This window comes from Papio anubis, chromosome X, assembly GCF_008728515.1.
Source record: "Papio anubis isolate 15944 chromosome X, Panubis1.0, whole genome shotgun sequence".
NCBI classification, from domain to species: domain Eukaryota; kingdom Metazoa; phylum Chordata; class Mammalia; order Primates; family Cercopithecidae; genus Papio; species Papio anubis.
In genome coordinates, this window is record NC_044996.1 from 138,918,791 (window position 1) to 138,943,393 (window position 24,603).

The 24,603-nt window shown below is 40.5% G+C and overlaps 1 protein-coding gene across 2 annotated transcripts in view; it reads left to right on the forward strand.

Moving 5' to 3' along the window:
• PUDP (pseudouridine 5'-phosphatase) overlaps positions 1-24,603 on the forward strand; it is a 171,925-nt gene that overhangs the window by 98,504 nt on the left and 48,818 nt on the right. Inside the window, exon 4 of one of the 2 annotated variants that reach the window (XM_003917376.4) lies at positions 129-1,665. The exons of the other annotated variant lie outside the window; for it this stretch is intronic. Coding sequence (XP_003917425.1) covers positions 129-305 — 177 coding nt within the window. The 3' untranslated portion in view covers positions 306-1,665. Of the gene's footprint in view, positions 1-128; positions 1,666-24,603 lie in introns of those variants that run through there. 2 annotated transcript variants of the gene reach the window in all.

A 24,603-nucleotide genomic window follows, 5' to 3' on the forward strand; every position in this document is an offset into this window, starting at 1 on the left:
GGAGCCCTCACTGTAATTCTATCTCTTTCTGCACAGTTGCAAAGCCAATGGTGATGACGATGATAAACACTTCATCCACATGTCTGGTTCCATAAAAGGCCATCTCGACTTTCTTTTTCTTCCTACAGTGCCTTGTCTTTGAAGATGCTCCCAATGGGGTGGAGGCGGCCCTGGCAGCTGGGATGCAGGTGGTCATGGTTCCTGACGGAAACTTGAGCCGAGACCTGACGACAAAGGCCACCCTGGTGCTGAATTCCCTGCAGGACTTCCAGCCCGAGCTGTTTGGTTTGCCCGCGTATGAGTGAGAGGGAGGGCCTCACTATTCCGCCCCCCAGCCCATCTCATGGTCCACACTGCTGGGGGAAAGGGAAAGGAAATCAGCAACTCTCAAACCCAACCTGTACAGTGATTTTAGCCTCCTGAGATTGGTGTTTCCATCCCATGTTGGTTTACCCCAGTCTAATGTGTTGTTAAAATGTGACTTGACAGTTGAGACAAAAAACACAGTAGAGACAGACATGAAGCCCAGAACAAAGATGAAACTTGAATTACCATCTCAAAAATCAAGCTGATGGAGTATGTGATAAAGTGAATGTACACGTATACACACACGCACCTCCATATATACACATGTGTATCAGTTTGGTAACATGCAGGTAGGCATTACATGCATATGTATGTAGATATATGCATGCATGTATATGTAAAATATATACTTTTCCAAGACAAAATGGAACATCACTTCTCTCTTATTCCAGTTTTTCTGAACACTGGCTGGGAAATGTAAAAAGTGTATGCATATAAGTATATGCTTTATGTATGCATATGTATGTAGATATGTTCATATCTATCATCTGCATCACTCTCCTCAGTGTATGATGTCAACATGCAATGACAACTGATAAAGTGAGATGGTAGTTCTGCCTGGTTTGCAGTCTGAGTGGAAAGCCCTGTTTTTGATGAGCACTCCTTGTTAGCTAACATTTAAATTCTTTTTGTGACCTCAGAATGTCTCTGGATCTTTCTTCATTGACTGACTCTGAGCCACATCATCCATAGTTTATTGTTAGTATGAACACAGCTGTAACATTTACCTGGTATCTACATCCTTATCTACATTGGAGAATGTTTTCTACCTCAGAAGAACCATTTGCCTCCTTTAAGAACACTGATGGCCTACACTTTTTGGATAGAAATAGAATTTGATTTCAGAATGTATGCTTGGTGAGTCTGAGTGCCCGGGAACACTTTTGGAATAATTTATTAAACATTAAACTTCTGTGATTAATCACTTTTATAGATTTACTCAGTCTTTAAAATTTATCTGTGATTTGCCAGAGAAAAATGGTGGTAACCATGGAAATCGGGAGTGAAGGAGTGCTGCTCCGTTGTGGCTTGCCTCTGCCCTTTGAGGTCCTTGAGCTATTCTTCAGCTCTGGAAGTTGTGGACAAACCATAGGAATGCATGTGTGCGTGTGGTGGAGTGATTGTCTGTGGATGACAGGCCCTGACTATTGATTGGTATTGCATCAGTTTAGCAAATTCGTTTCCTCCTTCTTGATGGCCTAAATACATGTCTGCACTTTGCTCCTCTTAACCAGTTGTAACGTCTTACCATTTCCCTAACAAATTGAATTAGTTTAATAAAATCTTTGGACACATATCGATATTTGTATGGGAGTCATGATTTTACCTTAAAAAAAAAAAAAAGTCTTCCAAGAAATGTAAAATATATATGTGACTACTTAAATTTTTTAAAAATCCCAATTAGTATTCCAACTGTAAACGGATATTTATATATTTTAAGTGAGCCATCGTGCTCCTGCAGCAGTGAATAGAGGCTTTCAGTGAAAGACTCACTTCTTTGATGTAGTATCTTCTCCTTCCAAAGTATTTATGTTGATGTTTTCTAATCATTAAGCCATTTTGTATGAATCAGACAAATGGGTGTAATGCATATCTAAGTGATGTGCATCTACATCTGGGTGAATTTCCTACAGGGTAAATTTGATCTCATGTCCGTTACTGTTTTTTAACCAAAGCTGCAGCCAGATTCTTATATTTTTACACAAAAGACCCAGACTGTGCTTGGCCAAAGCACGTACGTTCTTTTTTATTCTTCCACATCAGCCAAATTACTTCAATACATTTTAGTGATGTTACTCCACTGAATAGCTCATGGATTTCACAGAGATATGGAAATACAAATTTACACCAGGGTGATACAGGCCAAGGAAGTTTAAAGCTCATTGAAAGTGTGTCGTATTAGGGACATACTTTTAAAGCTCATTGAAAGTATGTCATATTAGGGACACACAGTGATTAGTAGAATGTATACAGGTGTGCTGTAACTAGCAGCTAATGTTTGCTTATATACTGTATGCCCTTAGGAAGGATCTTTTATACTGCTGACATCATCCAAGATATGGCACTATCAACGTCATCTTAATTTCACTTAAATGAAACATATACAACACTTAAGAACTTACTAATTACTACTTATTAGACATTTTTTCCACCCTGTAAATCCTCAGATGGAGTTTGGTGATTTATATAAAAAAATAAACATCTGTCTTACACTTGAAAGAATTGGCATTCTAAGGAATAGGAGTGATGTCTGCTGTGCAACAGTAGTCAGTGTCTAGACACTGCAGTTTATGTTTCTCTGAATACATTTGGCAGTTATGCTAAATTTGGCACGTTTTGTATGGTGTTTCGAAATTTTTAAAAACGTGCACATTATAACAAGGTTTATAATGAAAAATAATGAGTTTTCACCTATCTGTAATAATGCCTCTATAGAACATTGTTCTGTGGTCTACACTGTACTCTTCTGCTCCACAAGCAGTTGGCTAAAGCTCCTTGGTCTCACATGAGGCTCTTTGTCTCAAAAGCAATTTCTAGAACTATTATCTTCTAAAAAGAGAAAATGAAGTGTTAAAGAGCAAGGGATATTAGTAGTTCAAAGTCTGTAGTATTCTGTGATAGTTATTGTTTGTTGGAGAGACTTGCTTTACAAAGATGTTGGTGAGGATTATTTGTTGACTGAGGAGTACACATTATCTCTGAAAGCAGATCTTCAGGATGGCTCAAAATATTCTGGTTCTTTTGAGTCTGTTGAATAGATAATATTTTGTACACATAAGTACTGTTATTTTTTTCTCCTTCATTAGCCGCACAATATTTCCATGGATTGTAACTGTTTTCGTCAGAAAAACTGTTATCTGGATTGAATTAATTCAAGAAATACTCCTTACTTACATGACAGTCATTGTAGACGTACAAAACTGAATAGGAACATATCTTAGGGCATTTTATCTGTTAAACTTTAGTAATGAAATGTTGGGGTTGGTTTCGAGATCTTTTTCCAGCACCGTGGAAAACACAAGGGACAGAGAGAAGTGTTGGAATCCGCAGTGAGATCATTGTGTTACCTGTTCCAATTTAATTGCTCCTCAAATTAACTACATTTTTTTCTGTACATCCTTTGACCTAAGTTGTTTGTGATGGATTAAGTCATTGCCTCTCTTTCCTTGATTCCCAACAGTATGGCAGGGGCTTGTCACAGAGTCATTTTGAAACTGTAAAACTATCATCCTCGTATTAAAGCGTTGAATTTTCTTCATTGCAAAATGCCCATAATTTTCAAGTTCTACATGAATTTCAACAACATGATATATGAAATGAATTTTTTTCATTCAAATATTTTCCAATATTTACCAAAATGTTAATAATTATTTCTCTAGGGGACAAAAAAATGTATTTTAAAAACTACTTAAGAATTTTAATATTCCCTAATCTCTGAGCGAAGATGAAGGCTTGGGAAGCATGAAGTCGTATTCATTCACTGCTTATTTCAAAACTGTGTGAAAGGGATGGTGAATTCATATATTATGCAAAGTCACTTAAAATGATATATTTTCAAAATTCACTTTAGGAAATAATTGGCATGTATTCCATATTCAGAGTCAAAATAAACTGAAAATAAATAGATAAATATAAAGAATACCTATCTCTTTGTAAACCAACAGTTAATACTGTACATAGTGGTAAAATAGTCATTCCATTTAAAAGTCAAAAATGAACTGTCTTAGTCTTCTCCAGCTGCCATAACAAAATACCTCAGGCTAGAGTACTTAAACAACAGACATTTATTGTCTCACACTCCAGAAACTGGAAGTCTGAGATCAAGGTGCGGGCAGGGCTGGTTCCGCCTCGGGCCTTTCTCCTTGGCTTGTAGACACTGTCTTCTCCCTGTGTCCTCACATGGTTGTCCTTCTGTGTGTGTATCTGTGTCCTCATCTCCTCTTCTTACAAGGACTTCAGTCCTATTGGATCAGAGTCCACTGTAATGACCTTGTTTAACCTTAATTACCTCCTTACAGGTCCTAGCTCCAAATACAGACATATTAGGGTGGTTAATAAGCTTCAATGTAGGAATTGGAGGGAGGTGGAGCAAATTCAGTTAATAATACAAACGAAAAAGGATTTTCACTATCAATTTTAATTATCATTCTTCTAGAAACTCCAGTCAATGAATAACATCATTTAGTGTTTACATATATGGATCCTACGATAGCAAATCATTTCAGTTGTTTGTCTGAGAGTGTCTGTATTTGACTTTCTTTTCAAGGATGTTTTCACTGCATTTCACTGCATATTCAATTCCAGTTTAAGCAGTATTTTTTCATCTTTTAAATATGTAGCTTTCTTTTTACCTGACTCCTGTTTTCCATTGAAAAACCAGCTCTTGGTCCTGCAGTCACACCTTTAAGGCAGTCTCTTTTTCTCTAGCTACCATTCAGGTTTTGCTCTTGATCTTTGGTCTGTTGAGGTGTGGTTTACTTTGTGTTGATCTTGTTTGAACTTTTTAGATCTCCCTGGGGCTCTGCTTTGTTTTATGTGTGGCTAAACCTCTCAGTCATTATCTCTTCGAATATGCCCAGGCATATTCTTAGGGTCACTTCCATACAACTGAACAGAATAAAGGTAAACTCCAAGCAGTTATATAAGCAGGAAGTCATGCTCAGGCATGGGTTATGCCACCAGCCGAGAGGACAAGGGGACTGGGGAGCTTGAATCTGAGCATATGCACCTGGAAAGAGACTGCAAGCTAGACCAGAACCCTGGCATCCAGATACCAGCCAGGCAGAGACCAACCCCTCACTGCCAGGAATCAAGTATGTTAGTAGGGCAGAAATCCAGGGAACCCAGAGAACCAAAAGCCAGCGTGTATTAGTCTGTTTTCACACTGCTAAAAAGATACTGCCTAAGACTGGGCAATTTATAAAGGAAAGAGGTTTAATTGACTCACAGCTTTGCGTGGCTGGGGAGGCCTCAGGAAACTTAAAATCATGGGAGAAGGAGAGGCAAGTACCTTCTTCACAATCAGCAGGAGAGAGACTGAAACAGCGAAGTGCCAGACTTGAAACTATTGGCTCTTGTGAGAACTCCCTCACTATCATGAGAACAACATGGGGGAAACCGCCCCCATGATCCAATCACCTCCCACCAGGCCCTTCCCTCGACATGTGGGGTGTAAATTACAGTTTGAGATGAGATTTGGGTGGGGACACAGAGCAAAACCACAGGTGATCTGCCAGAGGCCCAGGACAGAACACCCTGAAGGGTACCTTTCCTTTACCACTACTCACAGGTGCATGCTATTTGTCTCCCATGAAGACAAAACCAAGAGCTGCTAAGCCCACCAACCAATAGAAAAGTGCTTACCTAGCAAAGAAAGGCACAGACAAGATAGTTGCTGAAATAGGGACTCACAGGAAACAATAAAGTATTCACATATATTGATCATTTGAAAATCACAAAATAAATTTCTGCACAAGTAGGTTATCTACCACTTGTCATTCTAATCCCACACTAGGCATTTTAAGAACATGCGCCCCTGGGCTTTTGCTCCACTCTTCTTACATTGGTACCCACCTGGTGGTGACTGAGGGTACTCTTAATATCCCCAAGTCTGAGGAAACTGAGGCACAATTCGATTATCCACTTATGAAGTGGTGAAGCTGTGGATTAAACTTGTATATCCACTTCACACTCCAAGAAACTTCATCATTCCCAACATTATTGTCTTCAACCATTGGGAAAGAAATAATTTTCATGGTAATTAGAGGAGAAAAGGTGTTTGGTGTTTCATTGTCACTTTCCTGGTGTAGACCAGATTCTTGCGGGTCTTTCCTAGGGCCAGTGAGTCCTAACATGTTTGAACATCTACCCATGCTATTTAAGGCAGCACACCAAACACGTTCCTGCTTCAACTGTAGTATCTGTTTCATCAAGAAGAGTATTTTCCTTAAACAAGTTTGAGGTGCCTACTAATTGGGAAAATACTAAGCCTTTGGGTATGCTTCTGCTCAGCTAGGCATGAGATGGCTCCCTCGTTACTTTGGTCTTCAGTTTTCTGAATCCGCCTCTGGAAAACACTGCAAAATGTCATTTTTGAGAAATACTGCTTTGCAAATACTTTTCAGGCCTATGTGATGTGCTGTTATTCTCTCTCATTTCCTTGCTAACATACAGTCGTGTTTATGAAGCAAGTTATGAGCCAGTTAAGACTGGATCTGAGTCAGCTAGATTGGCATGCATTTTCAGCCACAGTGCAAGTTCCTAAAAGTCATCACATGTCTCAGAGTTCTTATAGAATAGCATCTGATTGTTAAGTAGATTTTTAAAGGCCTCTCAAGGATAAAGATCTGGGGTGTTATATCCATTGCTTTCCTCCCTCACACTGTTTTTGACTTTTATTTTTATTTTTTATTTTATTTTATTTTTTTGAGATGGAGTCTCGCTCTGTTGCCCAGGTTGGAGTGCAGTGGCCGGATCTCGGCTCACTGCAAGCTCCGCCTCCCGGGTTTACGCCATTCTCCTGCCTCAGCCTCCCGAGTAGCTGGGACTACAGGCGCCCGCCACCTCGCCCGGCTGGTTTTTTGTACTTTTTAGTAGAGACGGGGTTTCACCGGGTTAGCCAGGATGGTCTCGATCTCCTGACCTTGTGATTCGCCCATCTCGGCCTCCCAAAGTGCTGGGATTACAGGCTTGAGCCACCGCGCCTGGCCTGTTTTTGACTTTTAATTCTTCCCTTTCTCCACTTTAATTTCTAGTCTCCCACTGATAATTCTCCTTATGACCCATCCCCACCACCACCACCCTCAACAGCCACCAGTGAGAATTCTTACTGCCTGAACTTCACTGTGACAAAAATCAGCCTTGGACCTGTGGGCTAAATTGTTTCCAGAGTCCTGATGAAGTTCTCAGAGACAGACAGAGCTAGGTCTCCTGATACCCTGTGTTAGTCAGTCTTGCATTGCTATAAAGGAATACCTGAGTGAGGCTGGATAATTCATAAAGAGGTTTATTTAGCTCACAGTTCTGCAGGCTGTACAAGAAGCATGGCACCAGCATCTGCTTCTGGTGAGGCCTCAGGGAGCTTCCACTCATGGTGGAATGGGAAGGGAAGCTGCTGTGTGCACAGATGACATGGTGAGAAAAGAAGCAAGAGAAAGAGGAGAGGAAGGTGCCAGGCTCTAACAGTCAGCTCTTGCAGGATTGAATAGAGAACCCATTCGTTACCATGAAGGCAACACCAAGCCATTCATGAGGGATCCGCCTCCATGACCCAAACACCCCCCTGTAACCCCACCTCCAACATTGGGGATCAAATTTCAACGTGGGATTTGCATTTTCCTGCAAACTCATGTGCTGTGCACGCCCTCATGTCATCTATGAATGATCACCTGCCCCAGGACTTCCTTGAAGGAATAGCTCAAATCATATTCTAAGAGTTCTGGGGGTAAAAAAGCAAAAAACTAACTACTGACTCCTTTGTTTGTCTCCCAGTGTTTATGGAGGGTGACCAGTGTTCACAGCCCTCTGCCAGGCATCACAGATACAGAGGTCAAGGAGATAGACACAGCCTTGCCCCCATGGAACTTGTAATACAGTTGGGGAGACATATGAAACCATTGCTCACATAAAGGTCTGATTGCCAGTTATTACACAGGCTACCAAGGGAAAGAACAGAGTCAATGACAGAACTGCTCTGGGCACCTAACTTAATTCAGGTCTTGTAAGGCCAAGGAGTGGGCCTCACTACAGAAATGGCGTGGAAGGTGAAATCAGGAAGCAGTAGAAGTCCAGTTTCTGAAAAGTTAGGACAGATTCATCATACAACCCAGCAATTCTACTCTTTGATGTCTACCCCCCCGCCAAAAATAATGAAAACATGTGTCCACCCAGAAACTTGTACATGCATGTTCACAGCAGCTCTATTGATAATAAAAGGAGGAAATGACAAGAAACCACCAAAAGAGAACAATGTGAAGGGCTGGATGGAAGGAAGTTGGTTCTTCAATGAAATCTCACAAATTCCAGTGTTTCTGGTACTTCTTACCAACACTTACATATATTCGCCCTAATTAGCCTAATGTGAAAAGGATCTTCCTGTATCTCCAAGTGTAATTTGGAGAATAGAGAGATCTCAGGTGAGAACTTTGGAGCATGCCAAATGAATTAATGGACTCAGTCCATTTCCTAACTTAACATCACTCGCTTACTTAGCAATACGTGACGGTGAGAAGAGCCAGCAGAGGACACAGGAAGTAGAAGATGAGCTCATATCTGTCCATGGTTTATACTGCATTTCAGTTTATGTTGTCACTGGAGACTCAGTTTGTGAAGGTAAGCCAATCCTTGCTTTGAGGAAAATATACATCTTTAGGGGAAGATGGGTCTTACTCGATGAAAAGATAATAAATGAAAAGAGGGAGAAGGGAATGCATGGTGGCCCAGAGAAGCCAGAGAAGACAATTACATGAACATGGACATCAACCACCAAATGTTGTATAGGTCAAGAAAGAAAAGAAAAGCACTGGAGACCAAGCAGAAGGGCTCACACTCCTACCAACTACTCAGGAAGATGAGACCGGGGGATCTTTTCAGCCCAACAGTTTGAGACCAACCTGGGCAACAGAGTGAGACTCCTGCCGCCCCCCCCCCCACCCCCCCGCTCCAAAAAAAAAAAAGAGAGAGAGAGACTGGGAAGTAGAAGCTGAGACAATATGAGGGTCACCTGTGACTTGGACAGGATTAATGCAGGGACCATTGGAGATCAGAGACAAACTGGAGAAGATTGCACTGAAGTCGCAGAGATCGTGAATGTAGAAAGCTTGAGAAATTTTTCCAATCAAGAAAGCCAAAACATGGGGCTGTCACTACAGGGCAAAACGGAGCCTGCAGGGAGCCATGCAAAAGTATTTGTCTCTTTTGAAGTTTGGTGTGACATGAGGGATTCAAAGAGAGTTGACAGAGGAGGGGAAGCTTTTAAACTCCAGATGATGAAAGAGCTCAGAAAGGAATCTTAACTTTCTTCCAAAGGGGATGAGATGGACAGAGTTTAAATTTCTCTTTCAAAAAATGATGCCTTCGAGGGAATAATAAGAGGAGAGCAGGCTAAGAGGCCAGCCAGGTGGACAAACAGCATGTTTTTTTCACTTAAATTTGTGTAGTCCTGCAAGTCTAACACAGACAGATAATTCCAGAGCTCTTGGGTCACCGTTTCCTCTTATCTTCTCAGACCCCACTCAGCAGAAGAGATGTTTATGGCTCCGCCCAGGAAGCAACTGCAAGCTCCTATAACTTCAGCATCTGAAAAGTACTTCAGATCCAAACTCTCGCTTCCTGCCCTGAACGGAGCTCATCTCCACTCCCCTCTCACTCTGCATAAGATTCCAGGGTGACATTGTCAGATGTGTTCATTAATCTTCTTTTAAAAATGCAAATCCCCTCAGAATGTGACTCTGCTCATCGCCTGTTTAATCAGATCACTTCCTTCTCATTTGTAGCTGAGAAGTGATTTGAAGAGGGAAGCAGGGAAGAGGGCAAGGAAAGAAGGGGAGGATGAGAAGCAAAGCACTTTTGAAGAAGTAGCACAGCAGGAGAGGAAGTAGGTTTGAGTGGGTACTTGTTAGGACGCTGGAGAGGTTGAGTGTAACAGGCCAGAAAGAAAGAGGGAGCTAAGAGGAAGGGTGTCAAGAGATGGGGAGAGGGGGTCTTAGGAAGAGGATGACAGTAGACAGCATGTTGTCCCAAGCACTCATGTCTGTTATTTAGTTCTTGGGTGGAGGAGGTAAATGTGTATGTGGGAAGACAGGATTAGAAAACTACCATCTGAGTTGTCAGGGACCTTCCTTGAATATCAGAGGAGCCCAGTACCATTCTTAAAAGTATAACAGTGCATGCATGCTACAAAATTCAAGCACTTATTTTCCTTGCACAATTCAGGGCCTGTTGTCTTCTTTGAAAACTCAGTGGCGCCCCCACTGTGGGCAGCACAAATGTAGCAAGATCAGTTTTGGAGAGGAGCATTCCCCGTACTCTCCAGGAAAGAGTGTCCAGTGTCTGGAGGCAAATCACTGTGACCTTTTTTTGTCCCCCTGACCTTTCCCGGGACACTCCCCAGGGCAGCTTTCCCATATGTGAAGAGCCCCTGCAGTAGCAGGCACTTGGCTGGCTCTTTTCTGTGGTGGGCACAGATTGTATGGGAGTATCCTGTCCTGAACCAGCTCCTAGAGCAGACCCCCAGCTCTGGGGAGGCACAGGTGCCCAGATATGAGGGTCTGCATATGAGGGTGATGTTGTGTGGGTCCAGCTTTCCAAGGGAAGCAGAATTGAGGCCCAAGTTCATAAAGAATCCCACCCCCACACCAATGCCCAGAGTGGGGATGCAGGCCAAGGGGCTGACCACAGGTGCTGGGAGAGTTCCTCCATGCCGAATTTTCAGCCTTTGTTTGGATAGAGGGTTATATGAAAATGGCAGATGTCTGTGTGATGGTCCCTTACCTGTGAAGGTCAGAGGTGGTGAACTCACAGAAAGAAACTCAAAATTCTGTGTTTTAGAATTGGAATGGTTAGTATTCCTCCTCCTAACCCAACCATGTTATGGCCTGGAGGACATTTTTAAACATTATTCTGTGCCATTTTCTGCACTGATTGGAGTCTGCATTTCTCCCGAAGACTGTCAATATTATGCCCCCAAATTAGACACTTACTCATAGCAGCACCCATAAAGATAAAGTTTTGAACTCAACACTGGATAGTCATTTCCAAATCAACATTGTTATACATTATTTTAAGAAAGTCTTTGCACTCACATTAGGCTTCTCAGGCAGCCATAACAAAGTCCCACATATGGGAATGCTTAAAGAGCAGAAATTGTTCTTACAGTTCGAGAAGATAGAGGTCTGCGATACAGGTGTCAGCAGGGATGGTGCCTCCTGAGGCCTCTCTCCTGGGCTTGTAGATGGTGTCTTCTCCCTGCGTCCTCACAGGGTCGTCTCTGTGTATGTGTCTGTGTCCTCCTCCTATTGGATTAGGACCCACCCATGTGACCTCATTTTACTTTAATTTCCTACTGAATGACCCATCTCCAAATACAATCACATTCCAGGTACTGGGTGGTAGAATTTCAACGTAAGAGTTTTGGGGTAGGGCCGGCACAATTCAGTCTGTAACATTTCTGTTATATAATGCACTTGTAAGTATCAGATTAATTTTCAAATAAACCTTGTTGATGGTTGCTTCAAATCTGCCTGTCTTTTAAAAATATCTGTTGTGAGATATTCAAAGGGAAACATTCCTTCATTAGAAATGAAGGGACACACCTGTAATTCCAGCACTTTGAGAGGCCAGGGCAGAAGATCGCTAAGCTGAAAAGTTTAAGGCCAGCCTGGGCAACATAGGGATACCCGATCAATACCAAAAAAAACCCTAAAAAATTAGCGGGTCATGGTGGCGAACACCTGTAGTCCCAGCTACTCAGGAGGCTGATGCAGGAGCATCACTTTAGCCCAGGAGTTCAAGGCTGCAGTGAGCTATGATTGTGCCACTATACTCCAGCCTGGGCAACAGAGCAATACTCCATCTACAAATACATACATACGTACATACATACAGAAATAGACGCCATCTCTAAATAAATAAATGCATACATAAGTGACTGAAATGAAGGAACAATCCGAGGAAAGAACAACATTCATCCCAATGGGATCTTGAGCTCTGAGTAAACCTAAGATTTATTCCCACCCTTTAAATGTATGAGTTTTTTTCTATAATTTCCTTTTTGTTGTTTTAATGTAAGTATATAGTAACATGAAGTGACTAAGTAATATGTATTCATTTCTTCCCAATCACAATGGTATGAGTTTTGAGAATAATACTGGTCTATCAATTTTTAACTTTTTTCCCTACCCATTGCACTATACTACTGGGAAGAATCCCCGTTCTTTTTAAACCTTTTAGTTTGTTTACATCAGTCAAATGCTACAAGCAAGAGGTATCAAAACTAGTGTCTTTCTGTAATCTCTCAGAAATATACACAATTCACCTAATTTTAATTATTTTAAAAGATTATATTAAGCATCATGAAAATGAAAAGAACCCCGTATGTGTTCACTGTTGGGGGCTCTAAGGGTGATTTATACAACAAATTGGAATCCTCTTTTGTGTATTGCCAACCTAAGTCACATAGCCCAGATGGATGCTCCCTAATATTTCATGTAAATATCTGCTCTGCTCACCTGGGCCAAATGTCTGCTGCACTCATCTGGGCCAACATTTTGGGAACTCACAAGAGAAAGCTTTCTGCACAACAGCATGTCGAGCTCCCACATGTCGAGTGGGAAAAATGTACTCTATAGCACAGATAAAATGGGAGGGAAAGGATAAAATGGAAATTAAGGTAAAAAGATATATATATCTGCATCCTCTGGTGCATTTCAATCAAATGGCTTAGAATTGAATGTGGCTGTCTATATAAGCAATCTAATCGTTTTGGATTAAAGAAAAAATATGATGGCTATATACATCCCTCTAATAGAATTACAGTTCCTCATCAGATTTGTTCCTGTAGCTTCTCATCCTCATTAATAGCATTTTTGCATAGTCTGTCCTTATATAACATTAAAAGTGCCATCATTATGTTGGTAGAATTTTCTGTGCCTTATACCTGTGACTTTTGGATTTGAGTAGATTAGACATTCTCTTCAGTCCTCCCCTCACCCCATGAGATTCATTGGAAAGAAAAAAGGAATGAATTTGAAAGAAGGAATTTATCTTTTCATTTCAAATGGTAGTATAAATGTATTTTTGTCTCATTTTCTCTATGAAACCAATCCAGAGCAACCAAGAGAATAAGAAACAAACAAATGTTATCTTTGATGAAACTACAGATCCCCTATAACCCTGGATCACAGTAGATGCAGGAAGATAGCCAAGTGTATAAGAAGTGGATGGAGGTATTTGGGAACTCCAAGAGGTGTCTTTCTATGTGTGACTCAGGCAGAGTGGACCCAGCTCATAGTTATCCAAAGTGGATGGGTGGCACACATTGAAAGGAAATGTGTTTATCCCATGCGTAGAAAGTTAAGATCAAGGTTCATGGCCTGGTTTTGGAAGCCTACATCATGTTTCAGTCATGGTGTAGGACAGAAGGAAGAGTCCATAAGATAAAAGCTACCTGGCCATCATTGCCCAAAGCTGCCTGGTGAAGATAAGTCAAGGTAAAATAATCACATTAAAATGTTCTGTAAAATGCATAGCCTCCTTGTGAGCCTGGAAGATGTCCTGCTATGCTGGACCAGATAACCCACAGGCCAAGTCGAGCTGGGAAAAATCCTAGAGATAACAGCCTGAAACCGAATCTTCCCATTTGTTTAGCACATTCTTCTTCACCTTTCCCCAGAACTTTGCCCAAAATCCTAGTCCAAAAAGATGAGGAACAATGCTACTTAAAAAGGGTGGAGCCAGCTGGGGGCCTTTAAAATGATGCTGAAATGAAAAAAGAAGAATAGAACATGATTTATGAAGATGAGAACCGGAAAGATTATATACCACAACGCAGCCAAAAACCTTGAACAAAGTTATCTCTAAGGAATCAATTAAAGACAATACTGTTTCTCTGAAATGAGAATTTAAAGAAGCAATATAAGGTTTTAAGGAAGAACTGATAATACATTAGGTTAGACGGGAATGAAAAGTGAGTGGGTAAAGCCTCAGAAATAAATTAGTAATAAATGAGAATGAAAAGGGAGTAGGCAGAGTCTTGGAAACAAATTAGAAATAAATGAGAATAAAAACGGAGTAGGCAGAGCCTCAGAGTCTCGGAGAGAGAGACACAAAAAGACCAAAATCAAAGGTCATGATAGAAGCAGCGAAAAGGAGATGAGATACCACCGAAGAAATTTGAAGGATGGTTTTGAGAAGAAAAAATGAGCATGTGAGATTGAAAAGAACAAAAAGTAAAAGATGGAAGACAGAGATAGAGAAAAAGAGGGGGATGGGAGGGTGGTAGGGAAGGGATCAAATATCTATAACACTAAATGCCTTGCATGGGTTAAAAAATGAATAGAACATGAAAACAAATTTTCAAAGATATAATTCAAGGTGAAGTTCCTGAAATATGAGGAAATTTGAATCTGCAGACAGAAATAGTCCAAGAATTCCAAGGCTGTGTTTATATTGAATAACAAATATCCCAATAATTTACTGGTATTTGAAGTTATGGAAAGAATTCTGTGGATATTCAGAAAAAAAAAAAAAACCTAGGAGGCCAAGATTTCTTTATGTGACACATGAAATGCTAGAAGACAGTGGGGCAAGATATAAAAAGTCCTTGTCCCCTTTTTGTTGCTGTAAAGAATACCTGAGGCTGGATAATTTATAAAGGAAAGGGGATGATTTGGCTTATGATTCTCTTAGCTGGAAAGTTCAAAATCGGGCATCTGCATCTGATGATGGCCACAGCCTGCTCCCACTCATGGAAGAAGGGGAGGGGAAGCCAGCATGTGCAGAGATTACCTGATGAGCGAGGAAGCAAGAGAGAAACCAGGGAGGTGGCCCACTCTTTTAACAACCAGGTCTTGCAGGAACTAATAGAGGAAGATTCATTCACCCTCAGGAGAGGACGTTAATCTATTCAAGGGGAGGGATCTGTCCCCATGACCCAAACACCTTCTATTAGGCCCAGTCTCCAGTGTTGGGGACCAAATTTCAACATGAGCTTTGGAAGGGTCAAATATCCAAACCTTAACAGTCCTCAGGGAAAGAAAACGTGCCCCAAGAATGCAACCAAACTTCCATAAACTTCAAAGGCTACAAATAGCTATGTACAAACATACAACTCAGGAAATATATATTCATGAAGAAAACAAATGAGTAAAGGTTGGATCCTCAGCAACTGAGAGGAGCTGTGTCTAAAAGATTTCTTGTAATCTTTAAGAAGCATTACGGTTAAATCTGTGGAAATTATGGTCACAGAGAAGAAAATAAATACCATCAACTGTGACAATGTAGAGATAATGTAACCAATTAAAAATAAAATAGCAAGTGCAGTTGAAACTGAAATTGACATCAAGGGGACACTGATTTTCTCATTTTTAGTTCCAATATTCCAATATACATTGTTTTAAAACTCATATCAGGCAAAACTGCATGTACAGCATGTGTATTCATTTCAGAAAAATAATTGCATAAGTGGTTAATGACACCAGGAAACCTAATTTTTGCAGACTATATAACCTCAAAATAAGAATATTATAGCATTATACTCATTTTAAGAATATTTAGTAGTATACTCATATATATCTTATAAAAAGTTATAGTCTATTTTGTTCTAATACAATAAAAAGCATTGATATTAATTAAGCAACTTCTATATGGAAGGTGAGTAGTTTTCAACTGTGAGTATATATTGTCTTAAGGAGGTTAATATCCCTTAATCCAAACTTTCAAAATAGTGTTCAAGGAACAGGAATGTTATGATTCTTAAATTGAAAATACTTTGCCCATACACATAATCTAGTTGAATTCATAAAGAGATTGTGGTATTTTGATACCTAATAATTTCTTTATGAAAAAAGAGTTTATTCCCTAATAAAATTAAAAATAACTCTCTATGATGATAGAAAACTAAACCTGCTGATTTTAAAAATGAAAAACTCAGTTGGATGTTGCAGGTTTTCATGAGCAGCAGAGTGTCAGACCATTGGACATGAGCTGTTTCATTTTGCATTTCATAGCCCTGTGTCCAGAAACTTGATTTTGAAGATTAGACAAAGTGGGGAGTGGAGAGTGGAGAGTGGTATAGGCCAGTCCCGTAAATTTTGCAGTTCTGCATAGATAGATAATTAGATAGATACACAATAGATAGATCATAGATGGATAATTATGATGATGATGAAGATAGATAGATGCATATATACATAAATGGATGGATGGACAGATTTGTTTTTTGTAAAAATTAAAATTATAAGAAACACCCACAAGACTCTACAATAATAATTAGAAGTAAATCTCTAAGAGATCTATGTCTTGACATTCTGGGCCAGAAATGACGTTTTCCTTCTCTTTTAAATACCTTTCCTAGAAACAGTTGCATGATGAATACCTCTTGAGGATACTGTTGAAAAAAGTCTCCACATAGAAGTTTGAACTTTTCATGTAAAAAATGTGCATGCATGAATCCAGAAAGCACATTTGTGTTACTCAGTATCACCACTTATATCAGTTGGGATGGTTCAACTTCAAGTTACATAATACCTTAGTCAGATTGGCTGAATCAATACGGACATGGCTTTCTCAAGTTAGGGAACAGTCCAAGGTAGGGCTGGTGCCCTGCTTTGTCTTGTCCCATCCATACTCTTTATTCCAAATCTCTCTCTTCCACCCTACCCTACCCCATAGCCAGCAAACTGTAGTATGTCCTCAAATGTTTCTTAAAATATCCTTCTCAACTTCTTGCCTTAATTAAAACTAGGTTGTCCTCTGAGGACCCTGACTCTGTTCCTATCTGTCATTGCTTAGGGATTGGGTGGGTCACAGACATGACTGCTGCTTCAGGACCATCTCCCTTCCTGTCACCTTGAAAAGTCCTGTCTCTTGACAACTCATGCTATTCTGCTCTATTGGCATTTACCCCTCTCTCTTTGCTGTCCTCTATCAATCTGCTGGTCACACCCCAATATGTATTGACAATTGAAGCTCTGGGGTTTGCATGATACTTTCCACCTCACTCTTAGCAGTACATTGGCTCAGTTGAGCATCCATGTTGATGCCCTCCCTCCACTCCAATTGTTCTTCCCTGAACTTTGTCATCACCACCTTTGGCACCCCCTTTAAAATCCCAATGTACCAATTCTCTCCAACCCCTATACCATGAGCTCCAGGGAACCAGGGACTGTATGTTCCTTACATTCACCCACTCCACACCCCACACTCAGCCCCTGCCACATAGGACATGCTCAACAGATATTTGTTGAACAAATTAATGCCAAAATCCATTTTCCTGTCTTATACAAATTCATTATTAAATGAAAACTTTAGACTTATTCTCAAGTTTCAGACAGAAAGTCTCTGTTTGGAGGTTGAGAAGATATTTATTTTTAATTAAGGCATAATTTACATTTAATAAAAATGTGTAACTGTATTACTCAAGGTTCTCTAGAGGGACAGAAGTAATAGGATAGATGTATATATAAAGGGGAGTTTATTAAGGAGCATTGACTCACATGATCACAAGGTGAGGTCCCACAATAGACCGTCTGCAAGCAGAGGATCAAGGAAGTCAGTACAAGTCCCAAAGCCTCAAAAGTAGGGAAGCCGACAGTGCAGCCTTCAGTCTGTGTTCAAAGGTCCGAGTCCCAAAGTTGAAGAACTTGGAGTCTGATGTTCGAGGGCAGGAAGCATTCAGCTGGGAGAAAGATGTAGGCTGGAAGACTAAGCCAGTCTAGTCCTTTCATGTTCCTCTGCCTGCTCTTATCCTACCACGCTGGCAGCTGATTAGATGGTGCACACCCAAATTGAGGATGGGTCTGCCTCTTCCAGTCCACTGACTCAAATATTAATGTCCTTTGGCAGTACCCTCATAGACACACCCAAGAACGATACTTGTATCCTTTCAATCCAATCAAGTTGACACTCAATATTAACTATCACAATAACTTTTTGAGTTGTAGGATCTTTTTATATATTCTGATGAGTTTACACAAATATATTCACCTGTGAAAACATCATCCTAATGAAGATACAGAATATTTCCATCACTCCTGAAAATTTCCTCATATCACCAACCCCCAAAACTTCAGGCAACTGCTGTTCTTATTACCATGGCTTTCATATTGCCTCTTCTAGAACTTTATATAAATAGAATCATGTGACATATTCTATTTTGTATCTGGCCTATTTAACAATATACTATTTCTGAGATTTATATGTGTTTCTGTTGCATGTAACAATAGTTATTCTTTTTTTATCTGTTAGTAGTATGTCATTGTATGAATATGTAACAGTATGTTTATCCATTCATCTTTTGATAAGCATGTGGGTTCCCCTCCATTTGAAGTTATCATGAATAATGGTACAATGAATATCTGTGTACAGGTCTTTGTGTGGATGAATATATGTCTTCATATCTCTTTGGTATATATCTATAAGTGGAATTGTTGAGCCATAGGGTAGTTATTAAAAGTGGTTGCACCATTTTATATTCTCACCTCAATACATGAGCATTCCAATTGCTCCACATCCTCATCAAAACTTAGTATTGTCAGTGGTTTTGACTCTAGCCATTCTAATGGGTGTGAGATGAGTATCTCATGGTTTTACTTTTTATTTCCTTGATAACGAATAACATTGAGCATCTTTTATGTGATTGCTAGCTATTTGCATTTTCTTTTTTGGGAACTTTTTGTCCAAATAATTTGCTCATTTTCTATTTTTTTTTATTTTTTGCATGTATTTTTGTTTAATTTTGTCTTTTTATGTTGAGTTTTAGAATTCCTTTACGTATTCTGAACACAAATACTTGGTCTCAAAGTCAGTGAATTGCCTTTTCATCTATCTTGAAGAGCAGATGTATTTTTGATGAAGGACAATTTATGATTTTTTAATGCTTAGTGCCAGGTATTTGTATAAGGAGTCTTTGTCTACCTTTGTTTTATTGTAAAAGCTTCGCAATTTTAGGTTTTACGTTCAGGTCAAATCTCAGTTAATCTTAATTTAATGCTTGTGCAGAGTATGGGGTAAGGGATCAAAGTTCATTTTTATCCATATAGGTATCCAGTTTTTCCAATTCCATGTGTTAAAAAAGACTATTCTTTTCCCATTGACTTGCATTGGCAGCTTTGTTTAAAATCAATGGACTGCGTAAGTGGCAGGCAGGTTTGTTGTTTTTTGTTTTTTAAATATAATTGAACCTTTGAAAAGGCCAATCTTTGTTAAAAGTTAAACAAAAGTTAAAAGTGATGATGGCAAAGGCCTTACTGGCTGTCCTTGTGGCTTTAAAGCAGATGATGGAGCGATGGAGCAGTGGAGCGAGTTTAGCATGGAAGGGTGGAGCAAGCTTTAGGGACACTCAACATTATGTCTCAGGGGAAAGCTGAGACTTTCTTTATACCCAGAGATATATGTCAGCCAATTCTGTTCAGGTTGCATTGCCTCTGGTGCCAGTGTCTGGGCATTACCTATTACATCTGTCAGAGACATTTGAACCAGAGCAACTCCATCTTGAATAAAGGCTGGATAAAATGAGGCTGAGACCTACTGGGCTGCATTCCTAGATGGTTAAGGCATTCTAAGTCACGGGATGAGATGGGAGGTTGGCACAAGATACAGGTCATAAAGACCTTGCTGATAAAACAGGTTGCACAGAAGCCAGTGAAACCCCACCAAAATCAAGATGACAATGAGAGTGACCTCTGGTCATCCTCACTACTACATTCCCACCAGCGCCATGGCAGTTTACAAATGCGTTGGCAACGTCAGGAAGTTACCCTGTACGGACTAAAACAGGGAGGTATGAATAATCCACCCCTTGTTTAGCATATCGTCAATAAATAACCATAAAAATGGGCAACCAGCAGCGCTTGGGGCTATGGAGTAGCCATTCTTTTATTCCTCTACTTTTTTAATAAACTTGCTTTCACTTTATGTTCTCGACCTGAATTCTTTCTTTGTGAGATCCAAGAACCCTCTCTTAGGGTCTGGATCCGGACCCCTTTTCTATAACACATCTGCCCTAATTATTTTATTTTTGGCAAAATAATGGTAGATCCAGTAACATCTGAGAGGCCAATGTTCCATGGTCTCTTGCATATGAGGAAGGGCAGTTTACAGAGGGATAAAATGAGTCACCCAGTGTCACCTTGTCAGTGTGTGCCAGAGCTAGAACTGTGCCCAAGCTAGAGAGCGGCCTCCCCTCTCTTCAAGCATGTTCCAGAATGTGTGTTTTGCATACTGTTTGTCCCATAAGATGGTCTGAGCAGGCGCTGTGCAGGTCTGGGATGCAGGGTGCTATGCCATTCTCCTGGAAATACTCTAAGCTTTTCAGCATGGTGAAGGATTTGAGAAGCGTCCAACACAGAACACTGTTTGATTTTGTTTAACTCAGCCTCCCCAGTCTCATTTCATCATGGAAGCCTTTTATCAAGTAGCTTGTATTAACTTGCTTCAATATATTCCCCAAGAGATGTGGATCTAGCACACGATGGGGCAGGTCATGTTAGTTTTCTCTTGTCGTTATTCTTGTCATCTGGATGGCAAACATTTACATGGGCTATCAATACTAGGTTATGTTGGCCGCCATGAATCTAAAACCCCTGGTAGGTCTTGGTATTTCCTAAAGATGATTTACTTAGATTCCTATAGCAGAGTAAAATGAGAAGGAAAGATAGAAATAGCCAGTGTTTTGGTGAGGACTGACATAATGATTTTTATAAAACACACCTGATTCTGCATTCTGACTCCTCTAGCCTCGTCAGCATGGGGATGGAGAATTGGGGTGAGGCAAGACACACACATGCATATGCACACACACACGAACACACACACACATACATACACACAGAAATAGTCCTCTGAGGATTCATTTAAGATTGGCTTAGAAGAGCTTTAGAAAAAAAAATGTGAACCTTTCTGAAACTCTCAATGCCTCAAAATTAATCTTTGTTGAAATAACATGTTCAAGACCATTTTTAGGAGCCTGCTCCCAATCTCCATCATCCCTCCAGCCAACGAGTGTTGCGTAAAGTGAATGAGATCAAATTGCCAATTAAGAATCTAAATGAAGGCTATTGATTTACTCCATGGCAATGAACAGGTTATCCCCAGAAGGTAGCCTGTGAAATGCTTCATTGAATTCCACAAATAAATATGGGAATTTCTCCCCACCACTGTAATCCCTCAAGTGCCAGTGTCTGCAGGGATATTTTCTTTTACAGCATACTAAATGAAAATCTATCAGGAGATTGAAATTGGCACTGATAAGTGAGCATTTCTCACCCCTATCACCTTGGGCTTGGGGAATGCCCTTGATACGTTGGATTCCTCCCCCTACATGGGGTTTGCCTGGGAAGTCTCTATTACTTAAATTGTATCTTTTCCATATGTCATTATTTAAGTGGCCACTTTCCTCAAAATAAAGACTGAAAACCACCATTAGAAGTATGCTGTTATGAGCTGAGTCGAGGCCCCCTCACACAATCCATGCATTGAAGTCCTAGCCCCCAGGACCTCAGAATGTGACTGTATTTGTAGGTAGGGCCTTTAAAGAAATGATTAAGGCAAAGGAGTCCAATCTTTTGGCTTCCCTGGGCCACACTGGAAAAAGAAGAATTGCTGTGGGCCAAACATAAAATACACTAACGATAGCTGATGAGCAAAAAAACAGGTCCGTGTATAAATCTCATAATGATTTAAGAAAGTACGAATTTGTGTTGGGCAACATTCAGAGCTGTCCTGGGCTGCATGTGGCCATAGGGCTGCAGAATGGACAAGATTGGATTAAGGTAAAACAAGGTCAGTAGAGTGGGCCCTAATCCAGCAGGACTGGTGTCCTTATAAGAAGAGGCGATGAGGACATAGACCTACACAGAGAGGACACAGGGAGAAGACAGCATCTCCAAGCCTAGGAGAGAGGCCTCAGGAGGAACCAGCCCCGCTCACAGCTTGTCTCAGACTTCCAGCCTCCAGGACTGCGAGAGAATCATTGTCTGTGGTAAGCGGCCCTGTGTGTGGTGCTTTCTTATGTCAGTCCGGGCAAACCTGTACAGATAGATGCTTATGAAATCTTCCCAGTCACGTGGTTTGTACATTTCAAGCAGCCCTTTTTACCCATTTCATTTGGTGGCTGGCCGAGCGGAGTACCTTTTAATTCCCATAACTCTAGAACTGAGCTCCATCAATGCCTCTGTTGCTGCCTCACTCCAGTCAAGCTTATTTCTCTGGTACCCCTTCCCTTGTCTTCCACGCCTGACCCAGTTTTTTCCCCAGAACATCTTTACACAGACCAGCTGCTCCCACATTCCCACTGCTGACTTCACTCTCTTACTCCCTGGATGAGTCGGGGCCTCTCATGCCAGCTTTAGTGATCACGTGACTTGGCCTGTGTGATCTTGTCACTGGGCAGAGTAACTTGGCTAGGATGCAAAACACCCAGATTTTTTTGGGTACAATTATGTACAGTACCTTGCCAATAATTTGAATTTTCTTGTCTCTATTGCAATATCTGTACTCAGTAATACATGTTTATGAGTTTCACCCTGGATAAAAAACGAGCCATTATCTTCCTCCTTACAATATGTAGACTATATTATGTATAGACTATATATAGTAGTATAGAAAGACTGTATTATCATTTGCTATATAGTCTAGACTATATATCTATTATATATATATCTATATATTTTTCTTGAATGATAATATAGTCTATCTGTACTAGACTATATATCAAACAATAATAAAGTCTATCTGTACGAGTTTGCTAGGGCAATATATAGACTATATCATTCTATATATAAACTATATGTAGAGTAATATAGTCTATATAGAGACAATATATATAGACAGTATATAAACTTTATATAAAAATATATAAACTATATATAGAATAATATAGCCTACATATAGTCTATATATACAAAATATATTCTGTATATATTATATTCTGTAATATATATAAAATATGTATTATATTCTGTATGTATAGTCTATATATAGAATATCTTATATTCTGTATATATAGTCTATATATAGAATACATTATATTCTGTATATATAGTCTATATATAGAATACATTATATTCTATATATTCTAAATATATAGGATATATTCTGTATATATTATATATTTATATATATTCTCCTTTACATATATTCTCTCTATATTCTCATATGTGTGTGTGTGTGTGTATATATATATATGTCTTCCTGCTTTGCAAATGAAGTGTGAAAAAGTTCTCTTAGGATAAGCTCAGAAAAATCGGAGAAATCTTAGAAGACACCTGCGTACATGGTTGGTTCTGCAGCAAAGGTTTACTTATTCGGTTGTTAGCAGGCAGCACTCGAGCCAACTTCTGCAGGTGGCAGTATTCAGTGTTGGCTCGTCGCCACAGTTTTATCCCGGTGCAGCAGGCTCAGCTGGGAGACCTGCTGGTAACCGGGCATAGGGGAGCAGGGCTGCGATGGGAGAATGAGCTGAATCTGCCGGGAATGGTTCTGGCTTGAGACACTGTGCAAGCTAAACACAGCGTGTCACATGCGTGCATGGTTTGGGTATCATGGATGCCTGAGGGAATTCAATGAGAGGTTTCCAGGAAACCAATAAAAATATGAAGTCAAACTCCAGCTGGTGAGCATTGGCAGGATAATTAAGTTTCCTGAGGAAAGATTTCTTCCTAAGGGAAAATTTAGGTATCAAAATCCCAGTCATTGTAGACAGCACCATGGGACAGAGTCCAATCCTAAAGGAGAGAGAATCCCAGGTTTCCCTGTCAGACACACCAGGGTTCCCCAGCCTCGGTGCTACTGACATTTAGGAAGATCATTCTTTGCTGTGGGACATTGTCTGTGTACCATCAGCGCTACTGACATTTAACAAGATCATTGTTTGCTGTGGGAGGGGGTCTATGCAATGTGGGATGTGCAGTATTGTCCCTGGCCTCTTCCCACTAGATGCCAGTTGCACCCACTCCCAATGGTGGAAACTAACCATGTCTCTAGATATTACCAAATGTTCACAGGTGGTAGGCGGGTGGGCATCACCGTGGGTGGAGACCCATGGAAGGAGACCAACAGCATGGGGGCCACACAGAATCTCAGCACCATGGACAAGATCAAGAAAGGCGTGCTGGGTGGATGTTGGGTGCCACTTCCCAAACTACAAAGGTGATGCTGGATATCTGGCACACTGTCAGAAGGATCTGAGGGCACGATTCTGCAGGGAAGAATTGAACAATCCATCGGTGACATCTGAGCATAGCAGAGGAGCAGGGATAGTGGCGTTTCTGCCATGTCTTTGTCATTGCAGGCCCAAGAGACAGCAGGGAAGGGAACAGTGTGACTTCATGGGCCTCTGATAATGGGTCTGCTTTGCAACAGGAATCAGCACCATTCCCTGTAGGCAAGGAGCACTGAGTCTGCAGCTTTTCTTCTCATCACTACTGTGCCATGATTTTTGCAAAGATAGTGAAGCCTTGGGCAGGCTGCTGGGGCCCTTGGAAGGTCGAGTTAAAGAGAAACAATACACATTTATAGTTC